Genomic DNA, 27,968 nt, shown 5'->3' on the forward strand with positions numbered 1-27,968 from the left:
AGTGTCCAGTGTGTGTGTCTGCATGCATGTGGGTCCTGTGTGTGTCTTCAAAGTCCACACGCACCTGTGTGAGTGTGTGTGTCACTGTCCGGGGAAGGTGGGGTAGTGTGTCGGGGAGTGTGTGTGTATGTGTGGCTGAGACTGCGTGTGTGTGTTTGCCAGGGGCAGCGTCGCGTGGCGGTCGGGAGGCAGGCGGGTGGACAGCAGCTCGTCTTCCGCGGCGTCACCTGCAGACGGAGCAGAAACACACCTGTTACCTGAGGTAGGCGGAGCCTTGATGCTACTTGACTCTGATATCGATTGATGGGTTTAGATTTTATTATTGTCATTTGTATCAGGAAATATTTAACCATATGTGCTCAGAGGTGTATAATCGATAGTGTAGTGATAGGATGTGTGATGTTCAGCAGTCTGCAAAGCGTGCAGCGTGTTCTGGCATCCACACCCGGAGCGCGGGAGAGCTCGCAGCTTCTCTTATTGTTCTGTGGTAGGATAAACGTGTCTGTTTGCTGTGCAGCAAATTGTCCTTAACGTTCCAGCGAATAAGTTCATGCTATAAACCTATCATCGATCTCCTCAACACGTGTGTGTAAAGCGTCGGCGTCGCGACACGACAAAAACACAATCCACCAAAAACTCTGAAACCAAAGCTGAATTTGTCTGTCGGGTCTCTGCGCAGCTCCTCTAACATCGGACTCTTTACATCTGCACGTTTCTGATGTTTACTCTCCAAACAATGTTTTCAGGTCACAGCGCACCGAGAAGCAAATACTCGATTACTCAGGAGTTTCTCTTGTTTTGGGACATCGTGGAGTGACGAATGAAACGTAGAGAAAAGCAGCAGGTGAGGAACAGCTTCACCAAAACATGATGTTTGAATATATTAAGAGTTTATGAATAATGTTTATTTGAAGTTGCAAAGACAGAAATATCTGCCTGGATACTTTATGTTGCATGTGTGACTCTACAGATGTTCTTATGAAGCATAAACTGGTAACGTCTCTGTATTTGGACACGACTCGTCACTCATGTGTTTCTGTCTTTGTCTTTTTTGACGATCTGTCAATAAAATAAATAAAGACAATTTTATTTATATGGCACCTTTCTAGACAGAGTCACAAAGGGCTGCACATAAGATAGAGAGTCATAAAAAGGTCACACAGACAATATAAAACAAGCAAGAATGAACCAAAAGCAGTTTTAAAAAGGTGAGTTTTGAGTTGTTTTTTAAAAACAACACTGAGTCCATCTGTACTGAACGACCCTCTGCCTCCTTTGTCCTTCACTCCAGCAGGGGTGAAGGACAAAGGAGGTGAGAAAGGAGGTGAGAAAGGAGGTGAGAAAGGAGGTGAGAAAGGAGGTGAAGAGAATGAAAAAAGTAAAGTAAACACGGAGATGGAGCATGGAGGTCATCAGAGCGGGACTTCCTACGAGTGCAGAGCTTTAAGGAGGCGACCATGAAGACAACAATCAGGTTTGGTTCTTGAGTTTATGGGAGGAGCTTTTGAACTTCTGACATCATCAAGAGTTCAATCCTGTATAAATCTCGTGTAAATGTTATGTAAGGGTTGGCGTGCGGCGTACCGCTGCCGGGATCCATGCCGGTCTGGTTTCCAGTGATGTGGTGCCAGTAGGCGGATCGGGGCAGGATGGCGGTGGGGGTGCAGGGGTACGAGCCAGACTCTGAGCCCTTCGACAGCAGCTGGGATAAAAAACACAACATCAGGAATTGAGACAATAAGCGCAGGAAGTAGCACGGCTCACACGCAGTCAAAGAATCAAGTTCATTTTATTGTGAAAGCGTCCCAGCAGGAAGACGCCACGGGTACGACCAGCCCGTTTTTAACCACATGATGTAATCCCATGTTCTCTTCTGCTGGCTCTGAGCCTCTGAGCAAGGCAGGTCTGCATTTATCTCTGAGATTTTTATTTACTGCTTTTCTGTTTATTTACCAAATAAACTGAATAAAATGTGAATGTGAAGCACAAAAGTGAAATTTCATAGGACTTCATAGCCTTGATTTATTATAATTGTTTGTTACAGCGTTACAGGAAGTTTATTTTGACCTTTTCTAAACTTTGTTGAGACGAACACATTTTTTATGCATTTATTAACACTTAATGGTGCTTTGTTTAAATTAAGATGCTCTTTGAAACGGGGAAGTCGCCCCCTTCTGGATGTTTTCTGACCTGCTACTTCCATCATTTATATACAGTCTGTGGCTGTGCGCTGCTGTAATCGCACAGGGTTTGAATAAAGGTTGAATTTGAACCCGAGTCTGCTGAAATCATCAGAAAGGAAAGGTCACGCCTCACCCTGCTGTTCTTCTCCATCTCCAGCAGGACCTTCTTGTGCTGCTCAGCGATGGCTAGCGTGGACGAGTGGACCCTCTGGTAGATCTGCTCCCCCTCTCTGGTCTGGAAGGTGTAGAGTCCCTCGCCGCTGTCACACATCCTGCACATGACAGCAGCTCAGCGTGAAAACGGCGGTGTTATCTCGCGGTCGTCTGAATCCTACCTACTGCTCAGTTTTCTCTCTGAGTCACTCCAGAGAAGATAAAGGTTGAGATGAGGGAAGTAAAGCACTGCTCATCCTCCAGAACTACGTCACCAAATTAGGGATTTACCCGTTTGTTGTTAACAAGACGACAAATGTGAAAGTGATCTGCAGTTTCATCTCTGGCCTGGTTCTTCCTGCCGTCTTTGTGTAGTTAAAGGTTTTTTTTGCTGCTGGAGGAGCAGAGTGTCGGACGCACTTGTTGTTCAGCCTGTAATCACGTTTGGTCAAATTAGAAAAATAAAGTGTGTGAGGCAAAGCAGCATCCTGAGCAGCTCCTCAACGTCCACTCCAGGCTCAGCCCCTTTATACTCGCACTCACTGACTGATGGCGCTTTTCTGATAATCGATCGATGTGCATCTTCTCCAATCAGATTTGAGTTTAAGCGCAGACACACACACACACACACACACACACACACACACACACACACACACACACACACACACAGCATTATCTGCATGCTGACCCAATCATAGCTGGTCAGGTTCTATCAAAGAAGAGCAGATAAGGAGGTCTGTCCCAGCATCGATTCATCGACTAATCTATTCAATCTCCTCACGAGGCTCAGCCCAATGCAGCGCCCTGCGTGTGTGTGTGTGTGTGTGTGTGTGTGTGTGTGTGTGAGTGTGTCTGTGTGTGTGTGTGTGTGTGTGTGTGTGTGTGTGTGTGTGTGTGTGTGTGTGGTATCCTTGGACTGACAGTATGTGAGTTCAGATAAGCACTTCATCTCAAAGTCACCTTGCTAACAAAGGATGGCGCTCTCTAACCTGTGATGGATGTCACCTGTGTTTATCTGAGGACAGACCACCCCCCCTCCCCGACCACCACGAAGTCTCACCGTCCAGCCTCGAAGGTGAAGCGGGTGGCGTCGCGTCCGTAGCGCCGCAGCGAGCAGAGCGGCCAGGTGACCAGCTTGGTGCGAGGGTTGTGGATGTCCCACAGGTAGATGTTCTCGTGGGTGATCTGCATCATGCACTCGCCGTAGATGTCCAGGTTGGGGCAGGGGAGGAGGAAGACGTTGAAGCGCTCTGAGGAGACAGAGGACGGTCAGACTCCGCCCAAATGTTAAGTAAAATCTGTGTTCATGCTCAGGTCCTCACAGTAAACACCGATTAACAGTGAACTGCTTTTTTTGCAGCTGGAGGATGAATAAAGTTAAAGTTAATCATTCTTTCATAACAGACGCAGCCTCTAAAGTTTTCATAACTGTGTGCAAAGAGCACTGCAAGGTTTATGAAATCTGACATAAAAATAAGCAACAATAAACAATAATAGGTTCACAATTGGAGGAGCTTTCAGCGTCACTTCCTGGTGTTAGTTTGAAATGTTTCACAGTGAACTGAAAACGTCTTTGTGCTGGGCTGGACTTTCATGTAATACCACGTCGTGCCACACGATGGTGCAGCGAGTCAACCGTGATTTAACGAGTCATTAAGAGCAGATTTACATCAGCAGCCTCGATCAAAGGAAAAGAACCCAAAAGAAACATCACGGGTAAAAATACCATACATTCAAAAACTGATCAACACGCCCCCACCTCCTCCTGTCCCAGCATCCTCCTGTCACACCAACCCTCTGCACGTCCTCCTTCACTACATCCATGAACCTCCTCTGAGCTCTTCCTCTTCTGCTCCTGCCTGGCAGCTCCATCTTTATCCTCCACCCTCCCTCCTCTGCACACGCTCAGACCCTCTCAGCCTCTGACTCTCAGCTGTCCCTCTGATGGACTCATTTCTGATCCTGTCTCACTGCCATGAACATCTGCACATCTTCAGCTCGGACTGATAAAATGGTCATAGTTACAGTGTGTGTGTGTGTGTGTGTGCTGTACCTGTGTGTTCACACTGCACTCCAGCAGCCAGCAGGTCTGGCTCGCCCATGCTGATGTCATTAAGTCGCATCCCCAAACACTCGATCGACAGCGTCTTGAACCAATCCTCAGCCTCCAGCTCTGAGAGAGAGAGAGAGCTGTCGGGGACTACAAACACGTACTGGCTTCACCTCACCGAGGATTTAAAATCCTGCTCCTCACAAACAAACTCAACTCAAAAAGTTGGAACTCTCAAAATCACATAAATCTATATTTATTTATTTTATCCACAGTAGAACACAGATTTTAAATGTTTAAACGTATGAGCTCCTCTTGAATTGGCACGCATCAAGTCTGAACATTTTTGGGAACTCGTAATGACCTTGTAGTACCATATCACCCTATTAGAGCACTTCGCTCTCGCTCTGCAGGCCTACTTGTTGTTCCTAGAGTATTTAAAAGTAGAATGGGAGGCAGAGCCTTCAGTTTTCAGGCCCCTCTTCTGTGGAACCAGCTTCCAGTTTGGATTCAGGAGACAGACACTATCTCTACTTTCAAGATTCAAACTTTCCTTTTTGCTAAAGCGTATAGTTAGGGCTGGACCAGGTGACCCTGAATCCTCCCTTAGTTATGCTGCAATAGACGTAGGCTGCCGGGGGTTTCCCATGATGCACTGGGCACTGCTCTTCCTCATACATTACACATCATTATATATCACCATTAGCTCTTCCATTGTGCCTTCTCTATCCCCCCCCCAAACAGGTCGAGGCAGACATGTTACCTGATTCACAGGTGAAGGTGCGTGAGGTGTCGTCTGTGAACACAATGGCCACCGCCTGTCGCTTGGTGTCACGTGGCAGTCGTGTGATGTTCTTCACATTGCTGATCTCTGTCACCTAAACAGCAAGTTGGAGATAAAGTGGAAAACAGGGCTGATTAAACACCACGCAGAGACACTGTGACCTCTAACGTCGACCGGGAGCCGAGGCGCCACCTGCTGGCAGGGCCTGTCAGGCTACATATCACCGGCTAATTAGGTGATCAGTCTAATTTAATCCAGGTCAGGTTTTCTACTTTGTGTTTATAAATCAGTCAGTCTGGGAAACTGCTAAAACTTTGAATGTGTCCCCAAGTGCAGTCACAAAAACCATCAAGTGCTACGATGAAACTGTCTGACATGAGGACGCCCCAGGATAGGAAGAGCCAGAGTCCCTCTGCTGCTGAGGATGCATTCATCCGAGTCGCCAGCCTCAGAAATCACACATTAACAGCAGCTCAGATCAGAGCCCAGATGGATGCCACACAGAGCTCCAGCAGCAGACACATCTCTACATGTTCAGAGGAGACTGTGTGAATCAGGCCTTTATGGTCAAACAGCTGCTGAGAAACCACGACTGAGGAAAAGCAACAAGAAGAGATTTGTTTGATCTGAGAAACACAAGGATGGACATTAGACCATCTGTGCTTTGGTCTGATGGGTCCACATCTGAGATCTTTGGTTCCACTCGCTGTGTCTTTGTGTGATGCAGAAAAGGTGAACGATGGTCTCTACATGCATGGTTCCCACTGTGAAGCATGGAGGAGGAGGTGTGATGGTGTGGGGGGGCTTTGCTGGTGACACTGTTGGGGATTTATTCAAAACTGAAGGCACACTGACCCAGCATGGCTACCACAGCATCCTGCAGCGACACGCCAGGACAGCACAATGACCCCAAACACACCTCCAGCCTGTGTGAGGGCTCTGTGACCAAGAAGGAGAGCGATGGAGGCCTGGCCTCCACAGTCACCTGACCTGAACCCAGTGGAGATGGTTTGGGATGAGATGGAGTGCAGAGTGAAGGCAAAGGACCAACAAGTGCTCAGCATCTCTGAACTCCTTCAAGACTGTTGGAAACCATTTCAGGAGACGACCTCATGAAGCTCATGGAGAGAAGGCCAAGAGTGAGCGAAGCAGGAATCAAAGCAGAGGGCGGATATTACGAAGAATCTAAAATAGAAAACGTGTTTTGAGTTATTTCACACTGTTTTGTTTACTACATGATTCCACGTGTGTTCATTCATAGTGTTGATGCCTTCAGTCAGAATCTACAATGTAAACAGTCATGAAAATAAAGAAAAACCATTAAACGAGAAGGTGTGTCCACACCTTAGAGTGGAAGTGTACATCAAAGCTGAGCCAAATATTCCTCAAAGTGTCTGATTCTTTGCAGCTGGAGTCGTCCCGTCCACCTCAACATCTCAGCTGTGATTGGATTACAGTCGATTCTTTAGAGCTTTGTGAGAAAGAACAAAGAGCAAGTTCACAAGCTGAAGGATGCTCAGTGAAGGAGTGTGAAGGCAGCCAGGACGGTCATCTGAAGGAGAAGTAATGCTGCTGATCATGATGAAGAACGAAAGCTTGCTGAGTTTTAAAGAGAAGAAGAAGAAACGGCCGCCTCACGCTGAGCTCTGTACAGGCTTTCATCTCTGTCAGTAAGTGTGTCAGCTCTAAAGAGCACACACACACACACACACACACACACACACACACACACACACACACACACACACACACTTACTTTAGGACATGCTCTGATGTAAGCAGCCTTCTCGTCGGGGTATTTCTCCAGACGACGAGGTCCTTTGCTGGAAGATTTCTTGAACACCAGCCAGCAACGCCGATAGATCTGAAGCACACACACACACACACACACACACACACACACACACACAATGACATTCATTTTATATCATCATAACCTCATATCAACATAATGTACATTCTTGCCCCTGGTGGAGCATAAAGTCAGTGCAGGACGTGGATACAGAGCGAAGCTTCGTCTCGTGTTCTCTCTGCAAATCTCTGTCCTCAGGGGCGGATCTACTGGGGTGGCATGTTCTCTTGCCACCCTAGTTTTGCATATGACAATATGCATATAAGTATTAACACTTTGAGCCTAGTTATAATTACCATTGAAGTTGATTAAAATAATTACATTCTAAAACTCGACATAGTGCATTACCTACCTCCCCCCCCGCACCCGCATTAAAAAATGGTTCAGCCCATTGTGTTGAAACAGCTTTAGTTCTTGTTGTCAGTAGCAACTGACACCATGTTCAACACAGCTGGTTGGTTGCTACACTCTGGAATGATGGTGAGTGTCGTTAATAAATCGTGAAAATTAGGTTTAAATTTCTGGTGAAAACTTTGTGCAGGAACTACAGTAACAGTAACAAGTCTAACTAACTGATCCACCTCATGTTGTGTAGCTTTCACACTTGGGCCTATTTATTTTACAGGCTCTACAATACATAAAATCAAAATTCACATGTTGTAATGTAACTGTAATTATTTGGGCTAAAGCCAGGAGCTGGTCTTTAATGAACAAGTGTGGAGCTCCTCACATATGTGACCTCTAAAAGGAAACCTGAGTGAGATTAGCTCTGATATAAACTCTCAGCATCACCCAGACATGGATCCATAACAATGATTTGGTCATCTTGTGTAATCAAGTTCAGCAGATGCTGTTTTCCAAAGCAGGTAGTAATTCATTCTTTTCTGAGGAGAGACGATTGCTGATGGACTGAACTTCAACCCAAGCAGCAACATCCAGGGAAAGAATGAAGATGAGCTGCAGTTCATCTAACGTCCAGCAGAGGCAGCAGTGAGTCAGTCCCCATAGACTCCCATGTTAAAACTTTATGGCAGAAATAACCATGTTTGCAGCCTGATACACAAACTGTTTGCTATCTGTGGATCCTTTCTCTTCCATAACACCTGCATAGGGAGGATGTTTCTAAAACTCACCTGTTTAAATTGTATTAAGGATTAAAGGGGCGTGGCCTATTTGACCGACAGGTGGATGGTTTCTTAAAGTCAGATGTAACAAACTGATACAAAATAAAAGGCATATATGGAAATTAAAATGTAATTAGTTTTTCAAACAAATTTGTCAGATGCTTCAATAAACTCTCCAGTTTCAAGGTTCAGGCTTTAGAGGGTTAACCTCCAGCTGCGTGGAGAGCATTAAGCCCGACTTTGACCCCGAGTACACGCTGGCCTTTAGTCTTTGACTCTGGCGACACTTTCACAGCGAGGAGACGTTTTCTGATGCCTGAAGAAACCAGACACGATAGGCTGATCAGAGCGGCTCTCGTCTCAGAGGAGGACAGTTAAGCTCATGTTGTCCTCCAGTGAGCACTTCAGGGTCGGGCTGGGCTGTTTCTCAGCACAGAAACTGGGAGATTTTACAGTGTTACTGGTGGTTCTTCTCCCACCATGGGTATGCCAAACAGGCTAAAAAATAATAACTAAAACTAATAGTGATGGTAATAATTACAGCCCAAACAGATCCTTGGAGACCTGATGAGACAAACAAGGGGAAATATCGGGTGGATTAAGTCAGCTTATATCATTTAAATGCTTTGAAACTGTCAACAAAATAAGAACTGAAAGAATCAAACGAACAGAAAACCTGCTGAACTACTAAACGTGTAGTTTTTGATAAGTTTTCAACATTTCTCCACTTTAGTTTCTGTTTTTACTCAATGAACATCTGCAGCGCTTTCATGGCCACCATCTGTACGGATCCTCCCTCCCCATCATTCGTCAGCCTCCTCCTCTTCATCTCTCCCTTCACTGTCCTCTGAAGTAATCAGGTCTCAGCAGACGGAGCTGTGAGGAGTGCTAAGTGAAGCTAAAGAGAGGAGACGGAGGAGGGAGATGGGAGGAAGGGGAAGATAGGAGAGCTAATTGCTTCCTTCTTGTAGCCTCAAAGATGAAACGAGTGCGGAGCTGTTGGGAGTTGCTGTAATTCTCAGAGGGGCTCGCTCAGATGACAGCACGAGGAGATGATGATGTTATGCAGCCGAGGTGTTAGCGTAACCTTGAAATGCTGCGTTGGCACACTTTGAATGGATCCACGGCTGCTCTGTTTTTCTCTCAAATCACACATTTGTCCTTCGCTTGAGCTGCAGCGGCTGCAGACCGAAACCACACGATGCAGAGGCCCGGTTTCAACAGCTCTGCCAGAAAATGGGTGTGCTGCATGACAGCCGGCTGCTTTAGCAGCAGATCAGAGTTGAAATGATCGTATCCGCTCAAGATAGTTTGTGAAGTCGCTTCCTAGGAGCAAAGTGACCGAACTGGATCCTGTGACGGACTCACAAGTCAGAGTCACGTGACCCACAAACGCGTTTAAGCCACTGCAGGGTTTTTGGTGACCATCTTCAGAGAGCTCGGCTATAACAGACTGCACAGACACACAGAGCTGCTAATAAGTGCTCAGTCACATCCAGGTCTGCAGTGTGCATTACATGAAGTGCACGCTTTTCAGACCAAAAACTACTGTAAGCATCTAAAGCGCATTTTAAGATGAAGCGTCAGGACTGCAGCTGTTTGACACACACACAGTAATTGTCATGGTCCTGGGCCATGTGGGCCCAGTATTCTTAGTTTTCATGTATTTTTGTATTTTGTTCCTTATTTAGGCCATGTTTTCTGAGTTGCCCTGTTGTGTTGTTCCCTAAGTGTTTTCCCTTCATGGCTCTCTCCCCCCTGTGTGCCCTCTATGTATTTATGAGCCCTCGTCTCCCTTTGTGGTTGTTTCATGTTTCCCCAGCCCGTTACGTCTGTGTTTCCCCGTGCTCTCTCTCCTCCTGTCTGAACCTCTGTGCCTGTACATGTCATGTTCAGTTCACCCCGCCCTGTCTCGTTATGATTATCAGTGTCACCTGTGTTCCCCGTGTGTGCCCACTTTCCTCGTTTACCCTCTGTGTATTTCTGTCTGAGTCTCCCTCTGTTCGGCGTCGCGTTCTCCCTCATGTTGTGTGTAATTCTCCCCGTGGTTCGGTTCCCTTGTACAGTTCATGCTTTAGTTTTCCCAGTTTTAGTTTATTTGTATTGCCTCCCGTGGCCAGCAATAAAGCTGTGTTTTTGAGTTTATCCCCGTGTCTGCGAATCTGCATCTTGGGTCCTTCCCCTGCCTGCCACACAACGTATCATGACAGAAGAACGCGACCACAACATGGACCCAGCAGTTCACAACCCCTCCGCGGACCTCCAGTACGATCTGACCATGTCAGACCCAGCGGACAGTCCGGACGAGATTGGGGAGGAGCTGCAACGGCTCTGCCGGCTCATGACGCGCATCTGTGGGTGCACGGACCCCAGAGTGGTGTCCACCGGGTTGGCGGCCATTGACGCAATCCTTCAGCAAGCGCCACAGCTCCGGCGGTTTCCCCAGCTTTTTGAGGCGTTCGACTCTCTGGCCCCCCTGAAGGAGGAGCTTCGCGCCCGCACGCTGGCCCAGAGGGTGTTAAACGCCGCCTCCGCACCTACGACTCCGACCCGCAAACGGTTGTCGTTGCCGCTGCCTCGCGAGCCGGAGGCAGTCAGAGTAGGGACTCTGAGGCTCACCGCTGCACCGCCATCAACTCACAGTTCGTCTCCGCCACTGTCAAGCTTACATAGCCCAGCGCACCGAGATGGTGGAGGCCACAGATTTCGACGACGATGAGCGACAGCAGGTATTGCTAGCTTTACGGGAGGACGAGCTTCGTTGGAAGCCCTGGCTCATTTCAGAGGAGGAACTCACACCTGTTGCACCGCCTCGGACCAGCCGCTCGCCCTCCCCACACTGCTCAGACTTTACTTCGCCTGCCTCTTTTCTGGCAAGGATGTGGGCGGACGACGAGGAGATCGCCGCCACATCACCCTCTGCTTCGGTGGCTCCAGCATCCATCGTACACACTTCCAGAAAGAACCGGCGTCAGCGCCGCCGTCGCGCACTGCTACGTCCTGTCTCGCCCTCCACGAAGCGTCCCGCGGACGCTGTGGGGGTCCTGGACGTCGATCACGAGGGGCAGCAGCACGCCGCAGGCGCACAGCTAGTGGAAGAGTTCGGGAGGGAGCCGTGGCTCGCTCCTGATCATGACGAGCGCTCTTTCCGGGGGACTCGACTGGCTCTTGGGGGTCCCCGGAGTTGCCAGGGACTTCCACCGCTCACCCCGCCCGCTTCCACGGATAGAAGGAAGCGGCACTCTCGCCGCCGGCACCCTGAGCCTGCCATTTCTCGGACAGTTTTTTCTGAGCCTGCTCCTTTTCCTGCTCGTGTTTCTCCTCCCAGGTCAGTTCAGTTAGCTCCCTCGCAGCCACCCTCAGTTCAGTTAGCTCCCTCGCAGCCACCCTCAGTTCAGTTAGCTCCCTCGCAGCCACCCTCAGTTCAGTTAGCTCCCTCGCAGCCTGTAGCGCAGGCCCCAGTAGCTCCAGTGCCGCCTGTAGCGCAGGCCCCAGTAGCTCCAGTGCCGCCTGTAGCGCAGGCCCCAGTAGCTCCAGTGCCGCCTGTAGCGCAGACCCCAGTAGCTCCAGTGCCGCCTGTAGCGCAGGCCCCAGTGGCTCCAGTGCCGCCTGTAGCGCAGGCCCCAGTGGCTCCAGTGCCGCCTGTAGCGCAGGCCCCAGTGGCTCCAGTGCCGCCTGTAGCGCAGGCCCCAGTAGCTCCAGTGCCGCCTGTAGCGCAGGCCCCAGTGGCTCCAGTGCCGCCTGTAGCGCAGGCCCCAGTAGCTCCAGTGCCGCCTGTAGCGCAGGCCCCAGTAGCTCCAGTGCCGCCTGTAGCGCAGGCCCCAGTAGCAGTACGGTCCGCTGGTCAGCTTAACATCCAGCCAGGGGTCTTAAATCTCTCTGGCTCTGCATCAGCTCCTGCTGGGAGCTCGGATGAGCTCATCCAGGACTCCGCGGCTCCCACGCCGCCATCTACCTCGTCAGCTGGAGGGTCCGAGGGGCCCGTTCAGCCTCCTGTCTCCGCTGGAGGGTCCGAGGGGCCCGTTCAGCAACCTTCCTCGTCAGCTGGGGGTTCAGGAGAACCGCACCAGCCTCATGCCACGTCAGCTGGAGGGTCCGAGGGGCCCGTTCAGCCTCCTGTCTCAGCTGGAGGGCCCGAGGAGCCCGTCCGGCACCATGCCACATCAGCTGGAGGGCCCGAGGAGCCCATCCAGCCACCTTCTGCTACGCCTGGTCCAGCCTGTGCTTCGTCAGCTGCAGCTCCAGCCTGTGCTTCGTCAGCTGCAGCTCCAGCCTGTGCTTCGTCAGCTGCAGCTCCAGCCTGTGCTTCGTCAGCTGCAGCCTCAGAGCCTTCGTCCGCTGCAGCCTCAGAGCCTTCGTCCGCTGCAGCCTCAGAGCCTTCGTCCGCTGCAGCCTCAGCCTGTGCTTCGCCTGGTCCCGCCTCGACTGGTCCTGTGCCCACCGGGCCTCGGCCAGTATGCCTGACACTGGAGAGCCGCCGCCTCCTTCGCCGCCGCCGCTGCCTTGTGCGCGGCCGGCCCCCTGAACTGCTCCGTCGTCTCCTTCGCCGCCGCCGCTGCCTTCCGCGCGGCCGGCCCCCTGAACTGCTCCGTCGTCTCCTTCGCCGCCGCCGCTGCCTTGCGCGCGGCCGGCCCCCTGAACTGCTCCGTCGTCTCCTTCGCCGCCGCCGCTGCCTTGCGCGCGGCCGGCCCCCTGAACTGCTCCGTCGTCTCCTTCGCCGCCGCCGCTGCCTTCCGTGCGGCCGGCCTCCGGACCAGCTCTGCCACCTGTGCCACCCGCCTGGTCGGCCCCCCGACCGTGTGACCCGTGAACTCTGGTGCCTGTGGGCTCTGGGTCGGCCCCCTGAACTTTATTTTGACTATGGTCATGTGCTCCCGTGTTTTCTGTTTATTTTGTTTCCCGTTCTGGTCCCTCCGTCCTGGTCCCCCGCCTCCCGCCCTGGGTGGGTTGTTTTCTGTTTTTGTTTTTGTTTCTCGGGTTTGGGCTGTCGGGAGCCAGCCCTTTAGGGGGGGGTGGTGTCATGGTCCTGGGCCATGTGGGCCCAGTATTCTTAGTTTTCATGTATTTTTGTATTTTGTTCCTTATTTAGGCCATGTTTTCTGAGTTGCCCTGTTGTGTTGTTCCCTAAGTGTTTTCCCTTCATGGCTCTCTCCCCCCTGTGTGCCCTCTATGTATTTATGAGCCCTCGTCTCCCTTTGTGGTTGTTTCATGTTTCCCCAGCCCGTTACGTCTGTGTTTCCCCGTGCTCTCTCTCCTCCTGTCTGAACCTCTGTGCCTGTACATGTCATGTTCAGTTCACCCCGCCCTGTCTCGTTATGATTATCAGTGTCACCTGTGTTCCCCGTGTGTGCCCACTTTCCTCGTTTACCCTCTGTGTATTTCTGTCTGAGTCTCCCTCTGTTCGGCGTCGCGTTCTCCCTCATGTTGTGTGTAATTCTCCCCGTGGTTCGGTTCCCTTGTACAGTTCATGCTTTAGTTTTCCCAGTTTTAGTTTATTTGTATTGCCTCCCGTGGCCAGCAATAAAGCTGTGTTTTTGAGTTTATCCCCGTGTCTGCGAATCTGCATCTTGGGTCCTTCCCCTGCCTGCCACACAACGTATCATGACAGTAATAACTTCACTGTGGTGACTTCCAGTTATTAAAGCCTCATAAATGAAATATCGAGCAGAGGAATCAGGAGGAAATAATGGAGCAAAAATAATGTGTCTCAGGAAACGCCTGCATCTCTAACCAGCGTCCCCACAGGCACCATTACAGTTTGATCAGATCTCAGCACACCTGCTTCATTAAGCTTCTGGCCTCTGCGTCCCAACACCTCCACGCTAACAGCTGCACTGGTTCTGTACTGGACCACGAGCTCTTTCTGGTGATGACTTTGGTCTGATAGAAAATAAGGTCAGCGCGAGCATCGACCGGTGCAGTGACTGTGGGGCATCGCCTGAAAACACATTTAGTCGGTTACTGTTTGGTTTCCTGGTGGTTGAAAAACGTGCTGCGCGTCACGGAGAAGATTAGAGCGTTCTCAGAGGACAGACTCGTCTACGGCAGAAATCTCCAACAGCGGAGAAGATGCGTGTACTGAGCCTCCAACCGATGAGCTAAATCCCAGAGGAACCAGGAAACGTGCACTTCAATTCAACTTAGTTTATATCACAACAACAGTCTCCTCACAGTGAAACTTTCTGGCTGAAGAACATCTTGCAGGGTGGTGTTGTTACTGACGTCCTCTCACGTCATCTGCGTGTTTTGAAAGTGGGCGTGGCAAACAAAGTGTCGATCTGACTGTGAACCCGGAGACAGCGACGACTCGAGCCTGACGAGTCGTTAACGTAGAACCAGAGAAGATGATAATCGTCCTCTCTGACTGTGATGCAGGTTTAAATCACCTGAGAGCTACGGCCATCTTTTATACCGCGGCGGTTTGTCAGTCAGGACGTCGATAAAACGAACCTCAGTGTTGCTCGATACGAGGACGAATCAGTCACGATTGTTTTGGGCAATAGTTGTACTCCTGGTTTAAATCAGCAGCTGTTTGTTTCCTCAACTTTCCAAAAACTCCCAGCGCGTGCGTGTGTGTGCGCGCGTGCGTGTGCGTGTGTGTGCATGTGTGTGTGTGTGTGTGCGTGCGCATGTGTGTGCATGTGCGCGTGTGTGTGTGCATGTGCGTGCGTGCGTGTGCATGCGTGTGTGTGTGCATGTGTGCTGAGTCCGTTCATCTCTGTGCGCAGACGCTCATTTGTCGAGTTTACAGAGTTTTATGATGCGTACACGTCAACATGACGAATAACCTTGGCGCTGCCTTCAGGCCTGATGAAAGGTCCCGGCTGATTTATAAAACTTTTACAAACATTTTCACTTCTGAAGACAGAGCCGTGAACAGCGAGGGCAGAGTAACCACATCTGTGCGATCCGTCACCGTAACGACGGCAGCAGACGCAGCAGGCCGCGCCTCCACTCTCCTCTATCATTAGAATCTGTTTCACTCCGACTCGCAGCGAACACTAAAATCACAGCAATGATCTGCTGATCCAATAAAAGCAGAAACTCCACCCTCACCACTCAGCGGCCTTCTCAGGCACTTATTTTGAAGCATTGTCTTGATGAACTTTAATTTCAAAGATCGCTTCACTTAAACCTGATAAAAAAAAGCAAAAGCAAATAAAGTTGTACTTTACTAAGCTCTACTTCTTTAACCAGAGCTTCTTCTGTCTCTTTCTGATCGTTACAAACAGTCAGGACTTTGCTCCTGTTTCACCCGACTGACGGTTTCGGCTCAGGGTGAATCTGGCTGCCTGAGCTCAGCCACGGTCCGGTGTGGATGTGTCAGGAGTGTCGTGACAGTCGAGCCACGTCTGTGTCAAACAACACCTGCTGTAACTCGTGTCCACATAAAATGTGCCGGTGCCTTACCCGACGCATACGTGAGAGCCCGGCTTAGGCTGTCGGGATGTTCTGTGCCGATTCTCCGTGCAGCCTCTGGCTGCTCCTGTTCCAGCAGTTTTCCTCATGTATGACCTTTCGCCTGTTTCCTGGCTGCTGTCAGGAGGAGTCAGCTTCATCGGTATTTTGGTATTTTTGCCTGGTTTTCCGCCTGCTCCTTGTCTTTGCTGCCTGCTCCTGTTATGACCTCATGTGTACAGATGAAGTCTCTGATCTTAACTTTTTACCTGCTCTCTCTCCTAATCCACCAGCAGCTTCACATCCCGCTCCGACTGGTTTAATTCCTGCCAGGATCTTGCAATGAATCCTCAGCTTCTCAGCTTTCTTCTTTTGGAGATTAACTCCTCAGGCAGGATTAACAATGACAGCGACGGCGTGCTAATTGCTGCTGATGTCAGTCCTGAGTTTAGCGTGTTGAGGCAGAACTGTAATCCCCAAATAAGACACGATGACCACTGAGGAATGAGGAAAATCATTTAAAGCACCTCACACCTTACACCAGTCACAACACGGACGTTAAATGTAGGTGTAAAAGCTAATCCTCCTCTCTGAGTGAGGCAACGAGAGGCGGGTCAGGGTTTTCTCCTCATCATACCCGGGGATGAAGCTGGCTATCACCTCACTAAGCTAACGCCAGGTTTCCCACCTGTAGCTGTGAGCTGGAGTCTGAAAAGCTGGATGTAGAACAGCTGCTCTGTCCTAGGATCAGGTGCTAATCTCACAGGAGAAAAAACGGATCTTCCAGGACACTGATTGGTCAGCAGGCAGTGATTTCATAGCTGTTGATCTCCAACCTGCTCTGGCTGGGTTTGCAGCAGAGGTTCAAACCCTGCGGTCACCTGGATAAGATGAAGCCCTGCTTCACAGGAGTTGTTTTCTCGGTTTTTATGTCCTCGCCCTGCCTCGTGCTCCCTCCCCCTGAGGCGTGTAGTGTGCATGCCCCCCCGTCTGTATCACGCTGAGGTCTCTGTTCATGTGAGCTTGGTTTGTTTTCACACAGTGAAAAACCCAAATGAACCAAAATGTGCCGCTACAAACCAGGTGAGAATGTTCTGTCAGCTCATTGGCCAGGTGAGTCTGGGGCGGAGCAACAAAAGTAAATACAGGAAGAAGCTGCTGAGTTCTGGGCTACTGGAGAACACGGAGGATTCAGGCTAAATCACGGCTGGATCCCAGAACATGAAGCATGCGTGGCTTCGGGAAGGTTTTCAGCTTTCATTTACAGAGTAAACCTGGTCGTTACGTCGGACTGAGGTCAGATTACAGTCACGCCATCAACAGACCTGGGCGGAGACCACCGCCTCCACAGGCTCGTGGTGAGGTTGGTTTGGTGTGATTACTGCACACAGAGGAGGAAATTCAAGAAGCAGAGTTTGATTTAACGAGTGAAACACGGCAGGAGTGAAAACACCGTAACTGGATTAAAGTTGTGTTTTTCAGCACCTGGCTGTAACCCCCCCACCACTCACACACATGAATGACTCATCTGTACAAACTGAAATGACCTCTCGGGAATGCCGACATCGCCTCTAAAATTAAAGGAAAGCAGCTTGGCGGGAGGATACGTGGGTGGAGGTCAGAGGTCAGAGCGCAGCCGGGGCAGAGCGGGGAGGAGAGGTGGTGCCACGTCACGATAGCTCATTAATCTCAGCGGCTGCTTATGTAACGATGCCTTCAAGGTAAATCAAACTCGTTTCCAGATTCTCGGGACAGCAGGAGGAGACTCATGATGGTGATACTATCTGCTTATCTCAGACACGTGTGAGCTGAAGCTGAGCTCCACGTTTTATTTTTGCCTTTCTTGATCTTCTGCTTGAACTCTGCTGTTCCCTTTTTCTCTTTAAACTTTCAGCTGATCAGCATTCGACCTGCGTGCAGCGTAAAGCACAGGTGGCGAGCTGTTAGCTTGTCGGAGGACTGCATGCAGATGCATCTCTGTGTTGGCTGAGTTTCATTAATCCTTCTCTGCACAAGCAGACAGACAGCAGCGTGTTAGCATGAGTGCAGCTTTCGCCTCTGAGAGGAACAGCCAGCGCTTTGCTGCTTCCTCAAACTTCCAGGCTAGATGCAGATCACGAGGCTAAGTCACTCAGACAGAATTTGGGCAAACAGCCAGGTGGACCGTTTACCTGCAACCAAGGCCTGCTCAAACATGATTGGTCAGCAGAAGCCAGACATATGGAAACCCCTCCTCCTCATCAGCCTGAGACCAGAACTGAACACTGGACTGGTGCTGAGCAGGTGTCTGCAGGAAGCTGTTGAAATGAAAGCATGATAGTCTTTTATCCTGTCTTCCTTCTCAGATGGCCCCGCCCCTCCCTGAGCCTGGTTCTTCCTGTTAAAAGGGAGTTTTTCCTTCCCACTGTCGCCAAAGTGCTTGCTCACAGGGGGTCATATGATTGTTGGGTTTTTCTCTGTTGCATTATTGTAGAGTCTAGCTTACAGTATAAAGCACCTTGAAGCGACTGTTGTTGTGATTTGGCGATGTGTAAATAAAGTTGAATTGAATAGTCTTGTAGCTGTGTGATAACATGTGGGGCTGGGCCTCAAAGCCACTGCTCATGTTGTGTATGCTGACATAGTTTCAGCCGATGTGCAGGATGAGGAAACCCGTCCGTTCTGAGCATGTGCAGACAGCTGAAGTGATTCTGCTGCATCTGCTCTCCGGCTTGACGCAGAGATGAAACTCATCTTTGGCCTTAAACGCGTCTGAGCGCTGCGTGCCGGATAAGCAGAGATCACAGCCGGCGTCTGGGGGGATATATATCCTGCAAATTAGCTCACCTATCACCTTCTCATGTGTCGTGTCTATAAGTTTAATCTGGCCTCGGGCAACCTCACATTTAATTCCATCCGTGGGAGAGTCTGAGGGCCTTCAGGGCGTTCATATCCATCACTCTCCTTCAATAAACCCACATGAATAATTCAGTTTGTTTTTTTAATCTGGTGATGAGTGCCCAACATCTTTCTTTTCTCCTGCTCGATCAGCTCCGATCCAAACGTGAGCTCTTTGTTCCTGAGCTGAACACACAGCCGCTCGACAAACCAGTGACCGATCTGCAGTTTGTGCTCCGTCGGTATCGGCCTCATTAACTACGACGCTTTCACCTTCATCTCATCCCCGGAGACTCCAGGAATAAAGTACCGGAGTACAACGTTCCCTCTAGAACTTCATTTTATTAACATAAAGAATATTAACATGATTTATTATTTCAGGAAACTTAATTAATTTGCTTTTTCTATCAAATAAAATTGAATAATTTAATACATTTAATAAAAAAGTTTTTTCTCTCACCAGTTCATAATTTAGTTTGTGATGACGTATTTACATTTATTGAAACTAAGGCTCTGAAGCGGTCCTGTGTCCACACAGACAGGAGGCGCACAGGGAGGCAACACAAAAGAAAGGAAAGATGTTACCGCAGAAATCCACCGACCGAGTCAAAGACCAGGACGGGGTTGTTTTGCAGGAGGAAGGTTTAAACATGAACCATTAATAAAGAAATCCACACAGAGTCCAAAAGCAACGGGACGGAGAACTCAGAGAAATATTCATTTTCAGCTTCAGCAGTAACTTTTCACGTAAACGTTGTTTAGAATAAATCGTTTCCTGAAGTCTGGAGCCCGAGCACATCCTCAAACGCTGCATCTCAGAACCACACGGGGGTCGTTCGGTCTGGACCGTCGCTGTTGGAGAGATGCGTTGGTAACTTTGTGCTCGCTGGCTGCAACGCAGCATCCGCACACACGGAGCCATTACTGGAACAGACGCCCATGAACCTGTGCAGGACTCAAACACACACTCGTCTCCTCTGAGGCACGTTCGGCCTTCCAATCTCAAAGTTTGGAAAGCATCCAAGGCGCCAGCGAGCGGACGCAGCTGAAGGATGGGAAATGTATTTTACAGCTCAGAGGAAGTGGAAAAAACTAGACGAGCATTTGTTTTGCTGCACCCAAAAGGCAGAACTCAGCACACAGACGAATGGGGAACATCTCACATATGTTTCGAGACGTGGAGCTTATTAGCAATCTGAATGCATCGACGTCATGATTAATCAGCGGGAGGCGGTTTGACAGGGCGTGTGTGGGATGCTCTATGCCTGGAGGCTGATCAATACCAATCTCATCAATACTGTAGTTCATTATCCAGTGAGGGCGGTGGAAATGCTAAGGCAGGAAACAAAGAAGAGACTCGCACACAGCTGAGGTCAGCGTGGCGGCGCTGCGTGGCGGCCCTTTTCCTTCTGGCTTTGTTGTTCCTCTTGAGATAAATGAAGCGTGACTTTGGCAGTCCATCTATCCGGCCTTGAGGAGGACCTCAGCTGTGCCATTCCTCTGTGCCCCGAAGATGCAAAGACTAACTCAGATAAACCGCCGTTCACCTCTGTTCCTATTCGTCTCTCTGCAACTCTGAGGTAGCTCGCAGAGACGCTCGCCCGCCAAAAGCTTCAAATGTGAGGCTTCTGACGTGCTAACAGGGGGAAACTCGGGGTTTCTCCATGCTGGCCTTCAGTATCTACACTGAGCTGACAATCACCTCCAGTCGGTCTCATGTCAGGTGAACCAGAGACTGGCGACATTATACCCTCTGCTTTTAAAATGACGTCTGATTGGATAGAAACGTCCTGCTCACCTGAGCTCTGAGTTTTTCATCTCAGCTGCAGGTTTCAAGTCTTATTGAATAAAACACGATATTCAATTATAAAATCATGGCCCGTTTAATCAGAAAGGACATAGGAGAGGGGGAGGGGTTTGGGGCGTGGCTACAGTGTGATTGACACGTTGCTGTTGTATGAGCGTGCAGGTTTCGGGTACGAGAAGAAGGCGGTGCTTAAACGAGGTGACCGAGCTTCTCTTTAAGCTGCGTCACTGAGTTTGTGCAGCTCAACATAAGGAAAGAGAACTGGGGTGAAGTGTATCAGGAGCAGGACGTTAATAGTCGTATAATGAATTCCTTAGAATATTTACATTACTGTACAAAACCAACTGTCCAATAAAGCAGTATAGTAGGAAACATAAATATATGGACTGTCCATGGATAACAAAAGGTCTGCAAAATGCATCTATAAAGAAAAATGCTCTATACAGAGAGTTCTTAAGAACGAGAACTGAAGATGCTGAAATCAGATACATAAAGATATAAAAATAGGTTAATTAATATACTTAGATTTAGTAAAGCAATAGATAAGCAATTAGATATAAATAGAAATAATAATAAAAGATTATAAAACGTGGGGCTGGACAAAAGAACTACAAGTATTTCATTTGTAACGACCATGAAGAATATGGATGCTGTGACAAACAGCCTCAATGAACTCTTTGTAACTATGGACCAAATTTAGCAAGAACAGTCATCCTGGGAGAGCACAGGACAAACCGGACACACTGATAGACAGAAATCCATATTCTATGTTTCTCACAGCCGTTGATGAAAATGAAGTTTTTGAAATGGTCAAAAAATGTAAAAATCAGAAATCTTTGGATTGTAATGATATTGATATGATAGTGGTTAAAAGAGTCATTGAGGCTATTATAAAACCGTTTACATACATCTGTAATTTATCATTTCAAACTGGTCGATTTCCAGACAGAATGAAAATAGCAAAAGTTATACCTCTATACAAATCTGGGAACAAACACCATTTCACAAACTACAGGCCTGTCTCTTTACTACCTCAATTCTCAAAAGTTCTTGAAAAACTGTTTAAAAACCGACTGGAAAAATTAATAGATAAACATAAACTACTCACCGAGAGTCAGTACGGATTCAGATCAAGCAGATCAACATCATCGGCACTATTAGATTCAATAGATTACATCACAAATATGTGGCTGGGTTATTCAGAGACTTGACAAAGGCATTTGACTCTATAGATCCTGATATATTAATAAGAAAACTGGAACGTTATGGTGTCAGAGGGGTAGTTTTAGATTGGGTCCGGAGTTATTTAAGTGACAGAAAGCAGTTTGTGAAAATAAATGGTGGTTGCTCCTTATGTGTGGACATTGCTTGTGGTGTACCCCAAGGGTCAGTTTTGGGTCCAAAATTCTTCAACTTGTACATTAACGACATCTGTAAAGTGTCCAAAGCATTAAAAATGGTTCTCTTTGCTGACGATACAAACATTTTTTGCTCTGGTGATGATCTGCAGAATTTATTGGAGGATATGAAATAAGTAAAGTGAAGTTCTGGCTTGATAAAAACAAATTATCATTAAATTTGAATAAATCTAAACTTATGTTATTTGGAAATAGTAGTTTAAATACTAATGCAAAGATTCAAATAAATGGTGTTGATATTGAAAGAGTCAGTGAAAATAAATTTCTGGGGGTAATAATAGATGAAAAACTTAACTGGAGAGCTCACGTAAGATATATTCATTCCAACGTATCACAAAGCATTGCAGTACTAAACAAGGCAAAACAGGTATTCGACAGAACATCACTTCATATTCTACTGTTCACTGGTTTCACCATACTTAAGCTATTGTGCAGAGGTCTGGGGCAATAACTATAAAACCACATTACATTCACATTTTACTGTTCAAAAAAAAGCAGTTCGAATCATCCACAGTGCAGGTTATAGGAACATACAAACTCACTATTTTTGCACTGAAATATTGAAAATTGACGATCGAGTGAAATTCCAAACAGCACAAATTCTATTCAAAGCAAAAAATAAAGAACTGCCAGGAAATATATGAAATGTATGTAACTTCAAAACAGGGAAGGTCCGTACTACAAGAAAAAGCTTTTGTGTTTCTGTGCATGGAGTGAAACTGTGGAACAGCCTGAATATGGAATTAAAGCAACGTCCAAACATAAAACTGTTCAAAAAGAGTTATAAAAATATGATCTTCTCGATCTATAAAGAAAAGGAAAATATTGAAATTAAGTGAATGTCTCTATTTAAAAAATAAAAAATCATGATGTGATATTATAGGATATAGTATATCAGAAATCTGTTCACTATTTTTATTACAAATTATATCAGTAAGGAAGCAACTAAATATTAACTGATAATTTATGGCAAAGGGGTGGGATTAAATAAGTGTTTACTTCTTCCCTTTCAACATGTAAATGAATCAGAACGGCAGCTATATTGAAATGCATTGATTTTTTGTATAGTATTTTTCCCCTCTCTCTTATTTTCTTTAATAAATGTACCTGTATATTGTTTACATGTTTGAAATAAATTACCAATCAATCAAAGTCACAAATCCGATTTATCCAGGAGGAGAAAATCGGACACAAAGCGCACCGAGTCCAGTCAGCTGGTTTGGGAACTCCTCGGTGTTCATGTTCAATAACAACCCACAAATCCACAAAGAAATGTGGCCTTAACATCATCTCTGATCCCTCTGCTGCTGCAAAGCCTCTTCATATCTGCCAGAGCGCTCCACGGGACGACGAAGGGCAAGACCGCGGGCAAGACTGAGCTGGAATAAGGAAGCAAATTTAAAAGGGCAAAAACACAGAGGGAGAGGGGTGGATGGCGCACGGGAACGCCGAGGAAGGATGCAGATAACGAGACAGAAAAGGAAGAGCTGTGCAGAATCAGCACTGAGGGCAGAAAGCAGCACAGGGAGAAAGCGAAGACGGAGAGCAATTAAACGGCAGGGCAGTCAGAGACGACCGGGCAAAAATACGACATGAGATAGTGTTCAAAGCAAACAGAAAGATTCCCAAAGAGAGCGAAACGGAGAAGGAATTCTGCTGTGGATAAGTAGGTCTGCCTTCCAGCTGGAACACGCCATTACATGAATTATTTCCAGATAAAACGACCATGCCCGGGCCAATCAAAACCACTTTAGATCCCTCAATTCATCACTCGCTTCATGGACCAATCATTTCTTTTTCAGATTTCAGAAGTCCCAGAACTCCTCCAAGTGATTAACCGCATTTATAAAAGAGGGGAAAAGAACAAAAGCCCACGACGATTAGAGCTCCATCCCTCATCTTCATGATGAAGGACAGAAAACAGTCCTCCTCAGAGTCTGAGCAGCTAAAGCAAAGCTGAGAAGACACACAGACCTCAGCAGGGAAATAATCTACACCGACTGTCAGAGCCCTGCTTCTGTTTCAGTTAGGAGTCAGAAAATCCAAGAACATTCATCTTCCTGCTTTTAAAAACAGCGTCACAGGAAAGACTAAATATGACCAGATGATGGCGCTACAGAAAAAGTCAGAAGGTCACAGAAACTGCGATTCACAACGTTCGTAAAGAGGGCGTGGCTACAGGGTGATGCCCCCGGTTGTTGGTGATCCCTCTCCCGTCACTGGGACTCAGAGTGGCGAGATAAAATGATGCTGGATTACATGCGCGCCTCATTTCCTGTAAATCCCTCGTGCACCCAAAAGCAATTTGAATCCAGTGCACAATCAGATCGCTCCCTCGCTACCACTGAACGTTAGAGGCTATAAAATCAGGATCTGGGTTTTATGACCTGTTATTACACTTGTTGTAAAGGCTTGTTTCATCCAGACAAACAGGTTCATTAACGAGCAGCTGCATGTTTGTCACGTTTGCTCATTAGCATAACTGATGCCGGTTCATTCCTGCTGTGCGCCATTTGTGGGTTTCGTTCACAAAGCTGAACGTAAACAGCAGAAACGAACCCTGCAGAGCTTCACGGGTTCTGCAGCTGCAGATCCAACAGCAAACTAGGCAGAGTCAGCACGAGGCCATCGGTGGATGGACAGGTAAATGCTGTAGCTAGGTTCAGATTAGCAACAAAACCAGCGCGTAAACAGAATCACAATAAAACGTTCACGAAACTTCTGGATTTCATGTAATTTCAGGCTTGAGTTCTGATTACAGATGTTTGAAATCATAGCAAACACAAACACACAACACACACACAGGTGTTCACGTACATCTCCAGGTAAAATGTGTCTGTGCATGCTGAGTTTACTCCACAGTCTGAACTTCAGTGGTGTGCGGATTGATACGGAAATATTGGTTTTAGTCATCTGGGTTAAACTTGCAGTTAATCATTAACAGGAACAGAGTGGAACTATTTTATTGGGACTGTCTAAAGGATTAGTAGGAACTACTTCTTCCACCTGTGAAATACGTCTGTATCAATGCATCAAGGCTCGTGCGTGCTCGCTCGCTCTGTTGATCATCGTAAGCAGAGTCGTGTTTGGAGCTGTGTCAGCAGAGGCGAGGTTTGTGACACGTGTGGCGAGCGCTCAAACCTCGTCAAACACAAACAAAAGTAAATCATAGCACAGGATATGATGATGAGTTTGTGATGAGGCGACCTGATGAAGAGGAGGAGAGGAACAGGTGAGGAGACAGATGTCGCTCGCCGAGTCCTGTGGCGCTGAAGGCAGGAACGATCCAGGCGCACGGGGAGAAAACATGGAGCTGCTGGCGACGAGTAGAACTGTTGCTGAATTTGGGAAAGTGCCTTAGGTTTTTGTTTTCTATGTTTAAGTGATGGGAATTCACCGCATCCTCAAAACTACAGATTCCCATTTGTTCAAAGTGTAGAGCTTTTAAAGTGGATTAAATAGGCTACGTATCATTAAAATATACAGGGTTTTTGCAGTAAAACAGTTACTGTAGTATTTAACAAATAAAAATAACTCAAATATTTCATACATAACATAAATAATAACATATAAAATATTTCTCAGCTTTTATTTTCAATCACATTTGGCTCTTGATGTGGAGGATTTGAATCTGCTGCAGCAAGTTTTAGCTGTGTGAGATTTTTCAGCCCAGCCTCACACGTGAAACAAGACCATTACTGACCTTATTTCAAGACTCTGACTAACAGTGGCTAACAGCGACTAACAGTGGCTAACAGCGACTAACAGTGACTAACACTGGCTAACAGCGACTAACAGTGGCTAACAGTAACTAACACTGGCTAACAGCGGCTAACAGCGGCTAACAATGACTAACAGTGGCTAACAGCGGCTAACAGTAGAAAGAGACCGTACAGTAATACAGGTAAACCCCAACAATCAGAGTAGGAAGAACCTGGCCACAGCAGGAAGGAAAAACTCCCTTCTAACAGCAAAAAACCTCCAGCAGGACCATCCTTAGCTGAGTTCCCCTCTCCTTTGTTTGGAGTTCTGACCTTGATTATACTCAGTTTAGTCTTTAGGGTTTTTAGTCATAGTCTTGTCTCCCTGTTAGGTGTAAGTGATATATCAGAATCAGAATACTTTATTAATCTCTAGGGAATTTATGTATGTTTTATTTTGTTAACCCTTTCAGTTTAGTTTCTCCAGCTGTCTGCACCTGTGCTGTTCCTTGTGTATCTCTGTGTCTTCAGTTTCTCGTCTTCTTTGTTGGTGTGTTTGATATAAAATACTGTGATGTTTCTCGTTAGTTTGTTTTTCTGCTTTCGTGTTTTACCGTTTGGGCTGTTTTCCTGGGACTGTCTCCACTCACTCATTCAAAGTACATTTTGTGTTCACGTTGTGCCTCCCAGTGTTCAGGCTGCATTTCGGGTCTAGATCCGCACTCCACCACCACACAAACCTCTGACATCATCGTGTGAAATCAGGGATCCAGAAAAATAAAGACTCTCGCTTACATGCATCAAATCAGCCAATCCAAACATCTTCCAAACTTGTTATTCCAGTTAGTCGTTGCCGGATATTCCAGACCGGGATAAAATGCTGGGAGTGCTAAAGTTGACTTTGAATTTATTTTAAGATGACGTCCAGCAGTGCTGCTGGTTTTCTGATATTCAATCGGACCTAGAAACAAAGTGATCCTTTCCCAGCGTTTGTTCTGTGCACTGAAAAAGTTTGAACGAGCCAGCAGGAGCAGAAACCACCCACAGTTCCTCTCTGTGTCTCACATTTATGAGCAAGGCTTTAGAAAAACTCTGGAACAAACAGAGCGGTCAGTGTAGGTCAGGCAATAAAACTCAACAGCATTATTTCCCACAGGCCACATTTTTCTTTATATGCAATCCATTACCTGAGCTAAAACTTAAGGACGTGAAACTTTATTCGGGTAATATCAGAGTTCACACAGGAGTGGGAATTTCCTGCGTCCCCTCTGAGAGCTGTTCACTCAGCTCTGGGAGCGGCGATAGCAGCGCGACCATTATTTGAAGCGAGCTGGCGAACAGAACCTGACTTTAATTGATTTGCGTTCGTTCCATAATATAAGTCGTGCAGAGTTGAACTGTGCCGCCTACGCCGTCTGAATGCAACTCACTCGAATTAGCATTGTCCGTGCAGCTGACGTGGAGACGTGAAACTGGATCCCGCGGCTGTGAGGAGACGCACTCTGTCTCCAAACCCAGTGGGAGCAAAGTGAGGCTGGACTGAGCTGCTTTTCCAGGACAGTAATATTCAAGGTGATGGTCAGTGCAGCGGGACAGCCTCAGGCAATGTCTGTATTTACACCCATACACAACTTCATCTACGGCCTGTAAGCTCCGGCTGAGCCCGGCAGGCCTGCTCACACCAGGCCGCTGAGGTTCATAAGTGGCCTGACATCATTAAGACATCAGCGTAAATCCAAAAACTACTCCTGTGTGACGGCACTCTGCTTCTGCTGCTGTCTGCAGCTTCTTTTGGGACCATTTGGTTTTTCACAGCTGTGAGCATCAAAAAACAAAATCCCTTCACTTCTCCACAGACGGCCAGAACAGGAAGTGAGAAAACAGGTGTTTATCAGCATGTCTCAGTTTCACAGCCACATCCATCGCGTCCACATCAAAGCACTATTTTTGGTTTTATATGTCTTCCTGCTCCTAAAGACCTCCACCCCATCGCTGTTCATACTACACCCATGTAATTATCTTAGAAAATACAAAAACACAGCAATGATTACTGCGGACATTTTTCAGGGAAAATGAGCCAACAGAACTTTTTCTGTAGTTTTCTGTATTCGTGCTGACAGGTTTCTTTCATTTCTTTATCACGTAGAAAAACTGAGCCGTGCTGCTGAAGTTTCACTTCTTTTTCCTACATTCGGACAGCTCAGGGATTAAATGTGCAGCTAAACATCTTTACACTGACACTGTTTCACCCGGCCCGCTGAAGATCATGTTTAAATGGAAGAGCTGAAACGCCCACTCACCCCCAGCTTGCGGCTGCGCATGCGTACGTAGCCCTGCTTGACGATGTCATTGAAGTTGGAGGCCATCTTTGAAGGCCGCAACACTGGAGACCATCCAGATGTTTCCTCCTTCACTCGTTCAGCTTCTGTCACTGACAGTCTGTCTTTTCTTGGACTTTTCCACTTGAAAGTAAAAAAACTGAACCTTTTCTTCGCCTGTCCTCTTTCACAAAACTCCCAACATCCTCCTCTCTCCTTCTCGTCTCCTCTGGCTGAGGTTCCTCTCCTTTTCGTCTTCCTTCCTTCTCATTCCTTCATCCTCAGACAGCTCATCTCTCC

General features: G+C 47.6%; 1 protein-coding gene and 1 pseudogene across 3 annotated transcripts; one reads left to right on the forward strand and one right to left on the reverse strand.

The window, feature by feature from the left end:
• On the reverse strand, positions 1 to 27,716 carry dok4 (docking protein 4). 3 transcript variants are annotated; one of them, XM_085355793.1, is made up of 8 exons: positions 27,651 to 27,716; positions 6,930 to 7,037; positions 5,153 to 5,267; positions 4,393 to 4,512; positions 3,400 to 3,589; positions 2,312 to 2,455; positions 1,585 to 1,702; positions 1 to 227 (listed from the first exon to the last, which is right to left on the reverse strand). In XM_085355793.1, exons 1-8 carry the CDS (start codon positions 27,714 to 27,716, stop codon positions 48 to 50), a joined length of 1,041 nt encoding a protein of 346 aa, XP_085211919.1. In that variant the 3' UTR covers positions 1 to 47. The 3 variants fall into 3 exon arrangements, with proteins under 3 accessions (XP_085211919.1, XP_085212070.1, XP_085211997.1); XM_085355944.1 differs by having other exon boundaries at positions 23 to 227; positions 2,317 to 2,455; XM_085355871.1 differs by having other exon boundaries at positions 23 to 227; positions 2,317 to 2,455; positions 4,393 to 4,539.
• Positions 10,347 to 14,477, forward strand: LOC146639189 (uncharacterized; annotated as a pseudogene).
• Positions 27,717 to 27,968: the final 252 nt, after the last annotated feature.

The sequence above is a fragment of the Diplotaxodon limnothrissa genome, linkage group LG1, assembly GCF_057381915.1.
Source record: "Diplotaxodon limnothrissa isolate DT_005_m linkage group LG1, D_limnothrissa_male_GT1.1, whole genome shotgun sequence".
Lineage (NCBI taxonomy): Eukaryota > Metazoa > Chordata > Actinopteri > Cichliformes > Cichlidae > Diplotaxodon > Diplotaxodon limnothrissa.